General features: G+C 52.2%; 1 protein-coding gene across 2 annotated transcripts in view; it reads right to left on the reverse strand.

Moving 5' to 3' along the window:
- Positions 1 to 5,907: 5,907 nt before the first annotated feature.
- GMPR (guanosine monophosphate reductase) overlaps positions 5,908 to 17,648 on the reverse strand; it is a 42,707-nt gene continuing 30,966 nt past the window's right edge. Inside the window, exons 7-9 of one of the 2 annotated variants that reach the window (XM_036349300.1) lie at positions 12,604 to 12,646; positions 9,819 to 9,978; positions 6,078 to 6,399 (exon numbers count right to left, since the gene is read on the reverse strand). In XM_036349300.1, coding sequence (XP_036205193.1) covers positions 6,219 to 6,399; positions 9,819 to 9,978; positions 12,604 to 12,646 — 384 coding nt within the window. In that variant the 3' untranslated portion in view covers positions 6,078 to 6,218. Of the gene's footprint in view, positions 6,400 to 9,818; positions 9,979 to 12,603; positions 12,647 to 17,648 lie in introns of both variants that reach the window. The other variant, XM_036349302.1, reaches the window with a different exon arrangement.

Genomic DNA, 17,648 nt, shown 5'->3' on the forward strand with positions numbered 1-17,648 from the left:
TCAGTTAACTTTTTCTTTATATTGAGGCCAAAATAAATGTGGGACAACTTCTCAGAAAAGTCATATTCTGTCCAAAAATCAAGCCAGCCAGCGGATACTGGACAGCTGTGGGGATATTGAGCAAACCCACCTACAATTCTTACATGCAGAATCTCAGCTGCTCCCTTGCTGTTAAATGCAACATTTCCGGTAGCTGCCATTCACGGCAGGAGGGATCAGTGGCCTCGGTTTTTCAGTTTTTCGTGTCCTCTTGACTTGCATACAAACGGTTCAGCTGTATTAAAATTAAGTGCATTTGGCCAATAGGTAGTATCTATACAATAACAGTCTCTAAGATTTTCCGAAACTTTTCTTATCTGAAAGGACTCGAGTCTTCCACTGCAGATAATTGGAGACTTTGCCCAAGTTTTCTTTCCCTTTAGTTTGTTCGTTTACTGTCTGGATGGCCAATGAGCCTGTCTCCTTTTCCATGGCCAGGCAGAAGGCCTGTGTGGGAAGCGTTGTTTACAGTCATCTTTGCTGAGATAACAGACTGTTCTCTGGAATATCAGGGCTGAGGCGACACTAGCTTAGAGCTGTCGTCTTTAAAAAGCAGGTACCAAGAAGCCAGGTGCGTAGATTTCCTCTGGTTCTCACATGAACCACCTACTCTTAAGTTACTATCTGGCCCAGGAGTGGGGTAGATTCTTTAGTATGTGACCATTAAACTTGACACCTGTGCGTTGGGTTCTGTGAATACTCCCTTTTGGCCTTTGGGTGAGGTTTCTTCGTCCCCGGCCGTCACTGCTCACCTGTCAATCCAAATCAGTGTCAGCTGAAGGGAGGTTTCAGGACAGCAGCCCTCGTCTCCGTGGTGGCCTTCAGTGAGGACAGCCTCCTAACTTCTAGCCAGTGGGGTCCCGGCCCAGAACCATGTCTGAGACCCGTCCTTATGGACGTGTTAATATCTGATCATTCAAACTTCCAACCGTAAGCCTCCCACCGGCCACGGGAAAAGAGACGCCAGAACCGTGGGCACTATCAGACTGACATGGCCAGTACAGAGGAAAACTAGGGAAGGAGTGGTGATTTGCACCTTATCGAAAAGAAAATATTCCGTGCATACATAGTTAAGAGCTTTTATTGTGACAGGAGAACTTTTTTCCATATGCGTGCATACTCTCTGTAATTCCAGTGTAAAATATTGTACTTGCACTAGCTTTTTTAAAACAAATATTAAAAAAAATGGAAGAATTCATATTCTATTTTCTAATCGTGGTGTGTCTATTTGTAGGATACACTCGAGTCTGTTTATTGAATTTTATGGTCCCTTTCTTTGATGGTGCTTGCAGGTTTTCTAGGTAGAAATTATTTCATTATTATAATAAAACAATGTTTGATTCAAAATTTGAACAAAATTGTTTTAAATAAATTGTCTGTATACCAGTACAAGTTTATTGTTTCAGTATACTCGTACTAATAAAAATAACAGTGCCAATTGCAAATGTGTCCTTGCCTTGTGTCAGGTCCTCGAGGAACGCTGAGGCTGAGGCAATGGGGAATTCCTCCTTCCTTACCCATGGTCGGCCGTCACCCCGTGGGTTTGGGGGGCGGCGACATGGGCATTGCCTGTACTAAGGGTGTGGGGAGCAGAGGTCATGATGAGTTTCTGAGACAAACGGTACACTTCAGCATCTGATGCTGTGCCTGGCTCCATTCCTGTTGATTGCTCCTATCTGAATCCCACTGTTTACAAGAGATGATTGTTTCTAAACAGCATTTGGCAGCTTGGTGCGCTCATGTAGCATCATGGATACATTCTGTACAGTTTCACTGTAAACCGATTCGTGGTCTGAAGGCAAAGTTCACTGTAGTTCAAATGTTTCCTGTAGTTATAACTGTTAGAAACGCAACAAGCGGCTGGAGGTGGTGGGGGGGTGTCATCCAGCACATGGAGGGACCTGTTTGTCTCAAGCAGTTGCCCCAGAAAGTGGGTCCTCAAGGACCGGTGACTTTCAGTGACATTTTCCAGCTGCTTGTGTGATGACGACCTCCTAACTGTGAGGCCCTGCAGAGGTGGAGGAAAACTCGGTGTCGTTCGCCCAGGGAGGGGAGGGTAACTCTGCCCTATCTTCCTGGTTAGGTGTTTGGGGACATCTCACCAGACTCTCCTCTCAGGACTTATGTGAGGCCCTGAGCGTTGTGCGTGTCGGTGTGTGACAGGACGTGCACTAAGCCAGCAGTGAGGAGAGGGGCCTCGCAGCCCAACAGGAAGCCTGCTGCGTCCCCTCCTCGCCCAGAGCAGTTTGGGTGGCCGTGCCGTGTGCTGGAGCACGTGTGGGGCAGCAGTCTGAACCGTTGCCTGCCCTGTTTTAACGTTAGATGCTAATGGCTCTGACAAGTTTGGGGTCCAATGGCTGTGAGTCTGACCTGGACTGGTCACACCGATTAGGAAAAGCCTTTGCCTCCCCGGCTGCAGTGGGGAGGCCTTGACACTGTTAAGCACACAGCGGGACCCCGAGGCGGACAGGAGGCACCCAGTTCCCTGGCTCCTTCCCTCCTCACCCGCCACTGCTGCATGGAGGCCTGCACTCAGGCAATAGGGCTGCTTCCATCTGTGTCCCTACATGAGCCTGGTCTGTGGGCTGCTCCCCTGAGGGCTCCCCTACCCCGACTCCTGTTGGAGGCAGAGATGAACTGGCTACCGAGTGGATGCCTTAGAAGCGCTGCTTATTGTGCAGCCTCTGCTTCCAGATGACCCAGCAGAGTGCATGGCTTTTCCTATAACTCAGTTTTCATGTCCCTAAACACCTGAGCGAGGGACCTGCCTTTGGTTGGTTGGTGCAATGAAAGAGCTAGTCTGCAGTCTGCGCAAGACAGATGGCACCAGCAGACATCCTAGCAGAGGGCTACTCACAGGGGCCATTGGGTGACAGGTGCCCCCACCCTGGGCACTCTGAGGGGAGCCCAGGAGGAGACCAGTCTGGGAGGGGATACTGGTAACAGTCCCTTCCCACTGACTACTGCTGGAACATCTTAAGTGGATCCCCTCAGGTCCTCCTTTGCTTCACCTCTCTCCCTCATCCTATATAATAAAGAGGCAATATGCAAATTGACCATCACACCCTCGCACAAGATGGCCGCCCCCATGTGGTCAAAGATGGCTGCCACAAGGTGGCCAGCAGGGGAGGGCAGTTGGGGTGACCAGGCTGGCAGGGGAGGGAAGTTGGAGGCAACCAGGCCAGCAGGGGAGGGCAGTCGGGGGTGACTAGGCCAGCAGGGGAGGGCAGTTAGGGGCAATCAGGCTGGCAGGCAGAAGTGGTTGGGGGCAATCAGGCAGGCAGGCGAGCAGTTGGGAGCCAACAGTCCTGGATTGTGAAAGGGATGACCGACTGCCAGTTTAAAACAGCAGTCAGACATCCCCCAAGGGGTCCCAGATTGGAGAGGGTACAGACTGGGCTGAGGGATCAGGGTGGGGGTCCCCCTGGGGTGCCTGGCCAGCCTGGGTGAGGGGCTGATGGCTGTTTGCAGGCTGGCCACACCTCCTTTAGGGTGGGGGGTCCCCACTGGGGTGCCTGGCCAGTCTGGGTGAGGGGCTGAGGGCTGTTTTCAGGCTGGCCAAGCCCCCCGGCGACGGAAGCTCCCAACCTCTCCTTTTTTTCTTTTTTTATTCTGGGATTTATTTACCTTCTATAATTGAAACTTTGTAGCCTTGAATGTAGCCAGGGTGGGCGGGAAGCTTCGCTTCCTCCATCGCCAGGGGCAATCCAAGCCTCCTGCTCGCTCCAGCTCCGTGGCCATGGCCAGCAGAAGGCAGGTATCTGGGGTTTTTTATCTTCTATAATTGAAACTTTGTTGTCTTGAGTGGAGCTCAGAGCCAGCCACGGCAGGCGGGAAGCTTGGCTTCCTCCATCACTGGGGCAACCAAGCCTCCTGCTTGCTCCAGCCCCATGGCTGCCGGCCGCCATCTTGGTTGGGTTAATTTGCATATAGTCACTCTGATTGGCTGGTGGGCGTGGCTTAAGGCATAGCAAAGGTACGGTCAATTTGCATGTTTGTCTTTTATATATGTGTGTGTGTATATATATGTACATGTATATATATATAAAACTCTAATATGCAAATAGACCGAACGGCTGAACAATCGAACCAGTTGCTATGATGTGTGCTGACCATCAGGGGGCACGCACAGAACATGGTGGGCATCAGCTGTGGTGGGATAGTGGAGCAGGTGAGTGGGGGCACCAAACCAAGGCAGGGCACCAGTTGCTGTCATTGGGGCAAGCCTCTGGTGGTTACTGAAAATTCTTTGCTCCCACGCCGCAGTCCCACTGGGTGCTCGCACCTGCTGCTGGCACTGGCCCCACTTGCACCTGCTGTAGGCCCCGATTACCCCTCAGGGCTTCTCCACCTACCCCTGCTCCTGAGAGGCAATTGGGGCAATAGCCACTCCTTGCACCCACTGATGGCGCTGGACCCAATCACTCCGCGCAGTCAGCGGGTGCGAGCAGGGCCATCAGTGCATGGGAGCAGCGGTGGCGGGAGCGGGGCTTCTGGCAGACAGAGGACGGGGAGCCTCAGTGGGAGGAGCCAGGCAGGGGTGCAGAGGATGGGCCGAGACCCGCCCCTGTGCCCACCGCAGCCTCGCGGCCCAAAGTTCCTTTCAAGGTGCACAAATTTATGCACTGGGCCTCTAGTTTTGCATAAAGAAACAACAAAGAGGAGAGCCAAACACATCTTCCATCTTCCATAGGACGGCCTTGGGCTCACCCCTCCCACCCAGCAGACAGAAAAGGCAGGGTGCCTCCAGCACAGCCCCACATCTTGCTCTGACTACACGTCCTTGACCCCCACATCTCCAAGGTGTTGCCATTCATATTTCCACCAGTACAAGCATCATTCTCCAAGGGTGTGGGGGGAAAGGTATTCCAGTGGAGTTAAAGTTGCTGGTCTTTGACAGTATTGTAAGACTGAAAATGGAACTCTGAGTGTGTGGGATTTGGTTGTTTCCCTCCTACAGTGGACCCTCGGCCCCTCCTTACTCTAGGGCCATCGCTGCCTTTTCAGGGAAAAGTTTACTCCTGTGTCTGCTTCTTCAGAAGTAACACCCTGGTCTGCACACCCTCCAGTCCTCTCTCTCAAATAATTTTTCAAAAGCGGCCAGCCGTCACCAATGCGCCACGTTCACCGCGGACACCGTGCCACAGCAGACACCGTGCCACGGCGGCCGGCTGCAGGGCTCTGCCAGGCCCGGTCCTCTCTCCAGGAAAGCACCGACGTTTCCAGTGAGTTGACCATTATCCAGGAACACTGGCGGGCCTTCCTCCAAAGCATAATCACCAGGAGGGGCCGGTTCTGGTTCTAACTCATATGTTAAACCAATGCTTTTAGGAAGCTGCTAGCCAAGGTGTTTGCTATTTTTTTCGATGGGACTCTGCCTGCTAATTTTTTTGGTGGATAACCTTTCACTAAAATATGGCGTGGAATTTCAAAGTAATGTATAATCTCTTTAAGAGAGCGGCCAGCCAGGCAAGTTGGGATGCAGAAAGGAAGGGGAAGAGGTGGAGAAACGAAGCTAAGTGAAAAACCGGGACAGGGACAGGGGCAGGGACAGCTTCCCAGAAGGCGCACCAACTGGCAGGGGCAGATGACCTGCTCCCCAAAGACTCGGCTAACAAAGGGGTGAAACACATCACCGCCCACTGAGAGTATCAGTGGAAACCAATTCCTCCTCACCCGCCCTTTTGTGCTTTGGTTCTTCTCCAGAAAACGGAAGGAAGCTGGAGGGGGGTGATCTGGTTACCCTGACCTCTCCCCCAGGTGCCTGGACTTAGGGCCACGAGCGAGCGTGTCTGGGAAGGAGGTGGAAAACCCCCAGGTTCCCCTACAACTTGGCTCCTGAAAAGGCAAACTCCCAGACTCAGTAAGTCTTAAGGTAACAGCATTATATTAAAGTGAAACCATTTTCTTTTTAAAAAAGAAAGAAAAAGGTACGAGTGTTAGTTTGAACAATGAGGTTATGAGTTCCAGGCAGCTGGGCTCTGACCACTGACCCTATCAGTGCTCTGCTTCCTGCCCCACCAGAGGCACCAGGGGACCCCAGCGCCTCCGGGTGGCAGCAGGGGAGGCAGCGTCCCGCCGTTCAGGAGCAGCCCGAAACCCAGACGGATGGACGGATGGACGGGGATGTGAACGCAGCGTGTGGAAGCTTCCGTGAGCAGCCGGCACCTGCCCCCAGGTTAGCCGAACACCGTGTTGTGCTGCTGGGTCACTCGGATGAACGTCGTCCTCTTGCTGAGCTCTTTGAGCTTGGCGGCCCCCACGTAGGTGCAGGTAGACCTCAGTCCGCCCAGAATATCCAGGATCGTGTTTTCTACGTCTCCTCTGTAAGGCACTTCCACGGTCTTGCCCTCCGACGCTCTGGGAGAGAAAGGAAGTGCTCCTTTAGCCCCGCTCGTCTTCCTTAGGCACCATTTGTTCTAGCCCCTGAAGCAGCCCCAGGACCCTCGGGTAGCCAAATGCCTCTGAGCCCACGCCCACACTGCCTCACACACCAGGCTGGCCCCGCCCGCACCTCAGATGGACAGGTCCTCCCACCCAAAATGCCTGACCTCCTGCCGGCTGCCCCGAGCACCAGGGAAAGGCATCTGTGAGCAACACTGAGGCTGCAGACCCGGACCTGCCCAACGGCATTCCTCTCGGCAGCGGGCCTCCCCTCTGCCCCATAGAAACTCACTTCACCTTTCTCCCCCACCTGGATCTGCACACCTGTCTCCCGCTGGCCCAGGGCCCAGGGGCAGGAGAGCAGACGTGGGGGATTAACTCCAGGCCAACCCCTGCCACCCCCCCTCTGCTCGCCTGCCCTGATCAACAACAGAAGAAGCCTGGAGCTTCACCCTCCTGCATCCAGATCAGACTCTGAGTGTCTCCAAAGGAGTCAACCAGGAGGAGGAGGAGGAGGAGGCTGCCAATGAAATGAACACCCCTAACCTACCAGGTTATGTGGGCACCTCCACCAGCAAGATGCAGCGGCTCCCCTCCCCTCCAAGGCCTGCCTTTCCAGGGGACAGGGTGCCTTGTCGGGCACATTCCCCCAGCTCACGCCTGCACTCACGCAAGTCATATACCTGTCGTGCTGGGTGTGGGGTAAGGTCCCAGCAAGGTGGAACCAGCGTAGAACTCGGGACTTTTTTTAACACCAAGACGTGAGGGCTTTGGTTGGCATCTTTCCTGCTTTCAGAGGTGCATTCAGAAGCTCAGGTCTAGTACACAGTGCAAGCCCTGAGCAGTATCTGTCCGTGCTGAGTCGGCCCCTCTCCACAAAGCCTCCAAGTAACACTGACTCCACACGTCAGGTCCCCTTCCTGCCAAATGGGGACTGGGTCCAGAAAAACGCTAGCCCCCACGTAAGGGCCAGGCAATCTGGACATTTTAACAATTAAACAAATTGTTACTGGAACTTTCTCTAGCTGGTCTCTCTGCAACTGTTACAATACTACATCTTGATTAGAAACTTACTGCCTAGAATTTCAAAAGGGAATAACTCTTGTACACTGAAATCTACACATGCAAGACTACCCTTGGGTGAAGTCTATGTAGACCATCTACTAGACCAAGGTCTGGCCTAGCGGCTGGCTTAGGGCACTGAGATGATGAAGCAGCAGACTCATGTCACTGCTCTCTGTGACCAGAGACCAGCATCTGTGTACGCGTGCTGCGATGCCTGCCATTTCATTTTCTGAGGCCTGGGCCTTCTGGGAGCTTCCTGGAAATCACTCAGATTCTCATCCTGGTTACAGGTGACAGCACCTTTTGCAAGTCATTTACTGCTGATGCTCAAGTCTTCTCATCTATAAAACAACGGTACTTTGATCTCTCTCCCAAGGATGGGCAGCGTGAGAACCGAATAAATGGTTAATGACTGGGAAGGAACTAGCACAGCATAAATAACGGGTCTTCATTAAAGACAATGTCAAATAGGAGAACCATTCTCACGAGGAGACAATGGTGATGAGGCTGCAAACACCCAGGAAAAGAGAAGGAAGGAGGGAGGGAGGAACAGGGAGGAAGACAGAGAACAGATACAGCCTGCAGGACTCAGCTGCCTTTGGATCAAAGTCCTGATTCCTTCCGTGCGTCTCTTCCTTGTCTAAGATTCGAATCCGCTTTCAGATACGAGTCTTGCTGCACCTGAATATTTTCTCCTGTTGTGTCTGGGCCCTGCTGAAATGACAGGGGATGATTTTTCACTTGGTCCCTTGGGCTTCTGTCGTGCTGGGGCCTCGTCGGGCCTTCCCTGTCTGCTTTTCTTAGGATCCGAAACAGATGCAACAGCTAGAGGGCAAACGATGCACTCCAGGCAAAGCAGCCGGCTGCCGCCCCCCATGGCTCCCCTTACACCCCAGTGCCCAGGAGGCCCACCCCACCTGGGATGTGACAATGGCTGCTGGGAAAGTGGGGAGCTTGGCCAGAGGTCCGGGTTAGCACCGAGCAGCAGTCCCCCCTCCTCCATCAGTCACCACATGGGACAGCGGCCTCGGGCTGCAGGGGAAGGAGTGCGCCTTTGTTCTGACCTTCGGAGGTGGCCAAGTGAAGGTGTAAATGCAGTCAGTCCCCTACTCCTCTTTCCCACCCCGCCTTCCCCATGCTATAATGTTCTATTTATTGAGGTCCTACCAAAAGAGAAAGACCGGTGAGAGTGAGGACTGAAGTCCCCGGTTCCCTACCGAAGAAAGAGCTTGAGAGATGGTGCCCCACACCACCCCTGCCTGCCCGCACGCCCACTGCAAATCTCTGGGAGTCCTGATGTTTTACCTCTGGATTGGTTTGAAGCTTATATGATGCATCTAAATCCCATGTCCTTACAACAAGCGGTTAGGTGTGGCAGGAATGGTCGGACATGGAGGGTGTCGGCCCACAGGGGCTTGGGTTCCCTCCCAGTGCCGAGGCTTCCTGGGGAAAGGCAATCAGCCCCCCACAGAGGACTTCCTCCTGAGGACACAGGACCTCGTCCTGCCCCCTCCGTGTGCCCTGGCATCAGCGCCAACCCCACTAAGGGCACCAGCAGCCTCTCTGGAGCAAAGCAAGGTCACGGGTATGTTGTCATATAAACACACATGCAGACAACAACATGGAAGTGATTTTAACCAATGTCGCCCCAATCAATCTAATTTAAAGGTAAAACAATAACATAGATGGAAGTGAAATAAAGGCCAGGTTATATTTTGGGATCATGGATTTAAAAAATAAATAAATAAAAACAGACGTGAGCATCCCTTCTACAATGAGGGGCAATGACATGGCTAAAATGCTGCCTGTTTCAACTGTCAAAGCTAGATGGCCCGTGTGAGCCCCTGTAGGTGAAACACAGCCTTCCTCAAGAAAGCCGGCCTCCACGTGATGTTCCAGAACCACACCTGTTTCATACGCAATGGAGACCCTTCTTCACCCAATTCTCGCAGCCTGAACTCATCCCGGGCCAGAGGTCAGAGGTCACTGGGAGAGGTCAGCAGAGGCTCTACCAGAAGGAGGAGGCAGTAACCTCCCGGCCCCCTCTGGAAGTCTGGAGTGTCACCGCGGGGACTGACGGAGCAGGAGCCCTCCCGACTCAAACACACCCCAGTCCATGCCCAACCCATCCCCAAACAGCTCTGCTATCACTGCCTTTTGAGGGCCCCCAACACTGCAGACTAGCTGGGTGAAAAACATGGCTACTTCCAAAGAGCAAGATAGGTTTCCTGCCCCTGCCCATGGTGCTTTGCTATAAAGAGAAGCAACGTTCTTCGAGACCTACTTCCACCCGATTCTGAAAGGAGCAGGAGAAACGTGAGAAGCCTTACCTGTACTCGGCCACCCCTCCTGCGTGTTTCTTCATCGCTGTTTCAGAGCTCATCCCGTAGAAGAGCTTGAGCTTCTGCCCGTCCCTCTCAATCACCTCTCCCGCACACTCGGTGTGGCCCGAGAACATGCCTCCGAGCATCACAAAGTCTGCTCCGGCTCCTACACGCCGAGCGAGGGACAGGAGGAAGCAGCAACGGAAAGAGCTCAGAGAAAACGGGCTCTGGAAAGATCCAGGTGCTACCCCCACTCACTCTCCCGCCACCAATAGCTATCGTCCAGAGAGAAGCCCATCTCTCCCCTCCTACAAACTTCACAAGGGCCAGTCCTCAGTCATTAACAATGAGCACCTTCCCAAGGTTGGACTTAGAATCAGAGAAATGTTAGCAATCGAGCAGCATTTTAGGCTGCCCGCTGTCATCTTCTCCTTAATGCAGTAACTGCTCTACACGGTCCCCCCAGGCGTCTGGTCTACCTTCAGCTCTCACACGCTCACGCTGTGCAGGTCGTGAGACCTCGGAACAGACTGAACCTCCTATACTGGACTGGCATGAAGGAGAGAAACCTGCACGTATGTGTGTATGCATGTATATGCATCGTGTAAAACTCTACCTCACACCTCTGTTGTGATGTTTGCCTTCTAGGATAAATAATATCCCATATTAATCACCAAATGGCATGAGACTTCCAGGCTAGGTGCAGAGGACACAGGGGTATGGAAGCTGCCTTTGAAGGCTACATTGGAACAGGGCCAGGAGCAGCTGGAACAACAAGACTGGCCACTGCTGTGTCCCCAGGGTCTGTCACAGTGCATGGCACATGGGAGAAGCAAATGCCTAGTTGTCGAGGAAGTAAAGGGTGTGTGTGAAGAAACAGAAACAGTTCTCAACCCCACCCTGTCCATAGATCACTGTGCAGACAGGGTCTCCACCGACTGCTACAACCTGCCACAAACCGCTGCAGCTGCTCCCCAGAAAGTCCTAGTGAGGGTGCACATTCGGAACACGAGGACACCAGGGTACAGAGGTACTAAGTCATTAGAATGAAGGACAAGGAGGAGCAAGCATAGGAACCCCTGAAAAGTGGCTGTGACCTCTTCCATCTGGTTGTTTATTAGTAAATAGTTATAAGAGGACTGAGGGGGTGGGGGGAGGGTGCGGCCTTACAGTCCCTTCTGCACAGCATCACTGACAGGCAGGCTGCCCCAGCAGGCCCTTTGGCCCGCACCACAGGGCCTTCCCACCTGCAATCAGCTTTGAGGCCATTCCTTGCGGGGTGCCTAGCACAGATGTTGGCTCCGTGGCCCCTGCGCCATGATTATAAGGCGACTGAGAAAGCTGGTGTCCGCCAGGCCCCCGATGACCACAGCCCGGGAGCAGATGGAAACACAGGAGCACAGACACAGGTCCTCAATGGCCCTTTGAAGTGGCTTCTAATTAACCTCATTTCTGACCCCTCTCACGGCCTTTCCCACCAGCACGTTCCCTGACCCAGTCCCTCTCCTCACGCTCTCCCAGCTCCCCCTGCACTTGCTGGAAGGGAAGTTGATGAGGGAGTGGACGCCAGGAACCTTGCTCAGGCCTGCTATCTACGAGGCTCCTTCTTTGGGACAAGGCACTTTAAAGTGTACTCGGCTCCCACTCGGAGCAGGGAATGCATGCACCATGAGCAGGAGCCCAAGATGGAACGCCTACCAGCACTGAGAAGATGCTGCTCAAAAATCAACAGTAGAAATGTCCTTGGCCAGTGGTCCTTCCATCGAGGTGACTGAGCATGCCAGGAGCGCAGGAGGCCTGTGTGCTTCCTGCTCTGCCCTGAGGGTGGGACCCTGACTTTGTCATTTGCCTCTTGGAGCCTTGTCCCTGGGACATTCTCCAGGGTTGCTACTAACCCAGCTGCTGAGAACACTGCCCCATGTTTCCTTTGGTCACGATCAGTGTTTAAAAACAGAATAAGAGCCAGTGCCCAAGCCTAGGCCATTCTAGGGGGTGAACTTTAACCAGTGACGGGGAGGCACACGGGTGAGGGGAAGAGCCACAGGCATCCCTCACGTCAGAAAGTTTCCCTTCATCAAGAAAGAACAAATAAATCAACCGCAAATGTGACTGTGAGGTCAGGAAAGGAGGGTGGAGCCGCGGGAGTTTGGTTTCTGCCTCCTGCCAGTCAATACACAGGGCGCCCACTTCACAGGCTGGGGAGCCCAGCTGTGCAGGCAGCTCTGACTTCTGAACAAGGAAGTTTGCACGGGTTAAGCTGGGGGGCGGGGGGGGGGGGCGGGCGTGTGCACAGCATGTTGAGGTGCTGAGGTGCTTTCCTGAGAACAACCCACCAGGCTCACAGCTGGACACTGCTGCCCCCTAGTGGGGAACGGGCTCCTCAGCCTCCTGTAAGAAACTGCTTCTGAGAAGCCAACCCCGCTATGGGGTTTCCCCACAGACCCTCCCTGTAGTTACTGCGTATCTGGACCTGGTACTGTCCTTTCTTCAGGGGCCTGAGCCTTCTCAGCTGTGATTTCTGAGCCGTGACTTCACCCACCCCTGGCCTGCAGGATGCCATCCCTAATTCTATCCCTGGGTGCTCGCCCGGCTCTGCCACAAGCCAGAATGAAACTGATGCCAGGGTTTGGGCCAGTGGGGCCTGAAATCCAGGGAGAGGACACTCGGGACTGACCCAGAACATCCCTGCAGGTCCCACCTCCTCCTTCCAGATCCCACCCCGTTCCAGGTTCCCACCCCACAGCCAGCTCACAGCGTCAGGGCGCTCCCTCCCGCCCTCCATTCTCCTCACCAAAGGCTTTGGCGACATCTCCTGGACACGTGCAGCCTCCATCCTTCAAAGAGGAGAGAGCAACAAGGATGTCAGTGGGAGCTCACCAGGCCCTCCCTCTCCCCTGGGGTGCTGGGAGTTGATACCCATACCCACACCCCAGCCAAGTATACAACCCTCAGAGCCAAAGCCCAACACTCCCCTCAGCAGGCACCTTCCACCCCAGCCCTGCCCTCTGCCTGGGAAGGTGCTAGACAACAGGGGGGCTCCGACCTCCTCCCCCACCAGCCCCTAACCCAGCACGCCCAGCCACCCGCCCTCCAAGTTCACTCTCATTCAGTAGTCAACTCTCCCCACCTGCCTGGTGTGAGGCGAGATTTATTTAGTACAAGGGCTGAATTATTTTAAGAGCCAGAAAGGACACTGAGTTCGTTCCTTTCTGTTTCCAGGCACTTCGTGTTTCTAATTCCCCTTCATGTAATGTGCCCAGTTACCTTAGTCTGACACCCACCCTCCCCACCCAGCACAGCCTGTTATCCTGGGCTGCCCGGTGGGGTTATGTTTAAACACCAGCAACGCAGTACCCGGTTCCCCGGATGCAAAGCCACTGTGCTTCCTCACGTACACAAAGGGCACTGCGTGACCAGGCTCCCTGCTATGCGCAGTGTGGCTGTGTGGGGTCCAAGCAGGCGAAGGGCGTGAGGGTGGTCTGGAGCAGTAGCCAGACCCACAGGGAGAGGCCAGGAGGCAAACACACGGGGCAGGCGGGCTGGTGCTCAGGGCAGCGAGATGTGACAGAGCCCAAACTCAGTGCAGGTCTTGGAGAAACAGCAGGTCTCAGAGGGAAGGGCCTGTTGCCCAAAGGTGGGACCCGCCCTCAGATTGGCAAAGAGCACTGGGAAGAACACAGACCGCCTTGCTTTGCAATTGGCAGGAAGGTGGGTGAGCTGCTGGAGTTTCCCTTTCAAAGGTACAACCCGTATGCCCTTCACGTGTCCTGCCAATTATTTTTAAAGTGCTTTACCTCTTTATCTAAACCAGGACAACACAATAGGGTTTCAAAGCTATAACCTCAACAGATGATATAAACTCATGCTTCTGTTAAAATAGGTCCCTAACAGCCCTGGCTGGTGTTGCTTGATGGTTAGAGCATGGGCCTGCATATGGAAGGGTCGCAGGTTCCATTCTGGGGCAAGGACATGTACTGGGTTTCGTGTTTGGGGAGCATGCCGGAGGCGACCAGTCAATGTGTCTCCTTCACATTTGATGTTTCTTTTTCTCTCCATCCTCTCTCTCTGAAAAAGTAATGGAAAAGTATCCTCTGGTGAAGATTAGCAACAAATAGGTCCCTAACAATATGTGACTTTAAACACACACACACACACACACACACACACACACACACACACACACCTTACGCCTTTTGCTCACTTGCTTGTGAGTAAGTAGCCTGTAACTGCTGGGGTGTCTCATGTGGGGCCCTGAAATTCCACATCAGTGGTCAGTGATGAGGCCTCAGAAGACCTGAGCTGCCAGGACCCTGAGAACGTGGGCTCTGCTCCCAGGATGGACCGGACGTGCAGTGAACAGGACTTGTGCGTGCTGGAGAGAGAAGTCACACTCCCAGCATCCTCTGCTCGCTGTCTGGGTGCCCGCCATGAAATAGACACTGCAGAGCAACATGCTGATGACACGTCACCCAGTGCACCCCAACGTCACATCATGCCTCAGGGCACGGCGGTCGCTCCCTGCTACCATTTACAGGTGATTCCCAAACTTGTTCAAGGCATGATTTCATGTTCTCAGGAGGCAGAGCAGTAGGGACAACCCCCTGAGACCCGAGGAAGACAGTGATTTTCATCCAGAAGCATTCGTAGCTGCTGGAAGCTTGTTTTAAAGAAAGTGTGCAGGGCTTGCTCCAGCAGCACATGTACTAAAAGAGCGTGCAGACACTCAGAGGGTTGCTCGTTTTGTGTTTCAAGAGTGTTAACATTATATATTAGTAGGAAAGGCACCACATCGCATGAGTGCTGTTCAAGCTTACCTCTTCTTTAAAAAATAAAGAAAAAAGAAAAAGACTTGCTCATCCATAAAATAAGGGGTAGAAAAAGCAAGCATGGGGTAGGCAGAAGAAATTTGAATCAAACACCTACTATAAGCCAGGAACTATTCCAAACTTCCCTTGTCTATTCAATCACCACAAGAACCTGAAGTTGATATTTTGTAAAGGGGGGTGGGGAGGTAAGGGGGGCTCAGGAAGGTTGCGTGACTTGGCCAAGGTCACACAGCTATAATAACAGAAGAACAAGACGAGAACCGTGGTTCAGAGAAAACTCTAAAAATGTCTAGAAGCGTACCTACCAAAACGTTAGCAGTGTTTATCCTAAGACAGTGATGGCGAACCTTTTGAGCTCGCCGTGTCAGCATTTTGAAAAACCCTAACTTAACGCTGGTGCGGTGTCACATATAGAAATTTTTTGATATTTGCAACCATAGTAAAACAAAGATTTATATTTTTGATATTTATTTTACATATTTAAATGCCATTTAACAAAGAAAAATCAACCAAAAAAATGAGTTCATGTGTCACCTCTGACACGCGTGTCATAGGTTTGCCATCACTGTCCTAAGATGATGTCAGTTCTAGTCATATTTATTTCCTTTACCTTTATTTGCATTTTCTAACTTTTTCTAAGCTAAACCTACTTTTGGTGGGGAAATTTCCGAACCTAAAAAAATTATTTGAAAGAATTTGTGTAGGTATTTCTAAATAAAGGTCTAGCTGTTTCTAAAGTCCTACATTAAATCAATAAAATTATAGGAAATTTGCTGATCAACCTTTACTTCTTGGCCAAGGGTCAATGAGGGGAAGAGGGCACTGCCTGGGTGTAGGGAAGGAGAAGGTGGGGGCTGCTTTGAATCAACCGACCCTCTGTCATGAACAGAACCTCACAACCTCCGTGATAAGCATGTTGAGCACGAGTAAAGAAGAGACAATACTAATCCCAGTCAGCCTAGTCACAGGCCTTTTTTAGGTCCTGTGAAGCGCTACAAAGCCCAAGCCATTTGGGTTGTTGGTGCAAATCCCTCCCCTTCCAATGGTTCAGTGAGTGCTAATTCCTGACTCTGTGCTTGAAGACTCTGAAGGGAAAGGGTCTTGGTATCTATAATAATAAAAGCATAATATGCTAATTAGACTGGACAGCTGAACAACCTTCCAGACGACCTTCCGGACGAAGCCGGGGCTGCGAGGGCCGAGGCAAGCTGCTGCGGCTGCGAGGGCCGAGCCCCTTGCATGAATTTCGTGCATCGGGCCTCTAGTAGAACAGATGAAGCTGAAGTCTCCCAAAGCAATGTGGTGGGAACATGGGCAGGCCTGGGGTCCTGCAGAACCTGCACTCTTTGTGACTTCAGCAAGCCCTTCACCTGCTTTGAGTCTCCTTATTTTTAATGACGAAGGTCAGGGGAGAAAGTGGAACCCTGGAGATGAACAGACTTTGGTCTGAGTGCTGATTCTGCCGCCCACCAGCAGTGTGACCCTGAACAAGTTACTTAAGGACTCCAAGCCTCAGTCTCCTCACCTGGGACGATTACTAATTGTGTGTGTCACCTTGACTGGTTAAACATTAACCTCATATTTCTGTGGGGTGTTTGTGGATAAGAGTCACATTTAAACAAGTAGACTGAGTAAAGCAGATCGCCCTCTCTAATGTGGGTGGGCCCCATCTAATCAGTTGAAGGCTTAAATGGCACAAAAAGGTTGACCCTTCTCAAGAGAACTTTTCCTAACTGGCTGCCTTTGAATTGGGAAGTGAGCTTTTTCCTCCTGGTTCCAACTGAAATATTGGCTCTTCCTGGTTCTCAGGCCTGCAGACTCAGACTGAACTCCACCATCAGCTTTCTCTAGCTTGCCGAGTCATCCTGCAGATCTTGGCACCTGTCACCCTCCATAAGCACATGAACCAGTTCCTTCCAATAAATCTCTCACTCTCTCTCTTTCTCTCTCTCTCTCTACACACACACACACACACACACACACACACACACACACACACTCTACTGGATGTTTGTCTAGAAAACCCTGACTAACACGCCTATCAAAAGATAACAGCTACCCACAGTTGTTCCAAGGATTAAAGATTATATGTATGGTATGCCTGGCAGATAGTAGATGCTCAATAAATGATAGCCATTACTTCCTCCAAAGTTGTTTCCACCTTTAAAATCCTCTCCTTTGTGTGATGTCTTTAGCAGATGACAAGACAGAATTAACTGGTCACACCTTCATCTTTACCTACACGGGGGCAGGGGGAGGATTCCTGAATTTTTTAGCTCTCTGCCTCTCAGAGCCCATGTGGGCCACAATAAATAGAAATCTGACTCAAGTCCAGCCTCTTGGGTGTAAGCACCTGCTGAACAGACTATGCTGTGGCTTCCTTCTGCATGTCACTAGCGTGGATGTGCTAACTCAGCAGCTAAGGGGGGAAATGAGACAGCTGGAAGGCAACTGGACGGAGTGGCAGGATCCAAAATGTCTGATGGGTTTCCAGTGGGGTTAGGACAGCCGGTGATTGGGAGAAAACTACTTGTGAAACTCCATTAGTCAAAGGGATGGTGGGTAAAATGGCGGCTCTGAAGCCTAAGACACTCAGCTGGGCAGAAGGAAGGAGCTGAAGTCAAGCCTACAGACCCCACATAAGTCTGCGAACTTCATTTGATCAAACTGAACTCCTAACCCCATCTAGGAAACCTCTCCCGTTAATGGGAAGTTAAGACCCTCGGAGCACCAGGCCACACTGCCCCCAGCTGACAAGTCCGCTCGTTCCCTGGCGCTAGCAGATGAGACCTGCCTCTCGAACAGTGACCCGAACTACAGAAGCCAAGCCAGCAGTTCTCAGTCTTGATAGCACATCAGGAGCACCTGGGGGGCTTGTGAAAACAGACTCCAGGGCAGGGGTGGGCAAACTTTTTGACTCGAGGGCCACAATGGGCTCTTAAACTGGACCGGAGGGCCGGAACAAAAGCATGGATGGAGTGTTTGTGTGAACTAATATAAATTCAAAGTA

The sequence above is a fragment of the Myotis myotis genome, unplaced genomic scaffold (genome assembly GCF_014108235.1).
Source record: "Myotis myotis isolate mMyoMyo1 unplaced genomic scaffold, mMyoMyo1.p scaffold_m19_p_2, whole genome shotgun sequence".
NCBI classification, from domain to species: Eukaryota; Metazoa; Chordata; class Mammalia; order Chiroptera; family Vespertilionidae; genus Myotis; species Myotis myotis.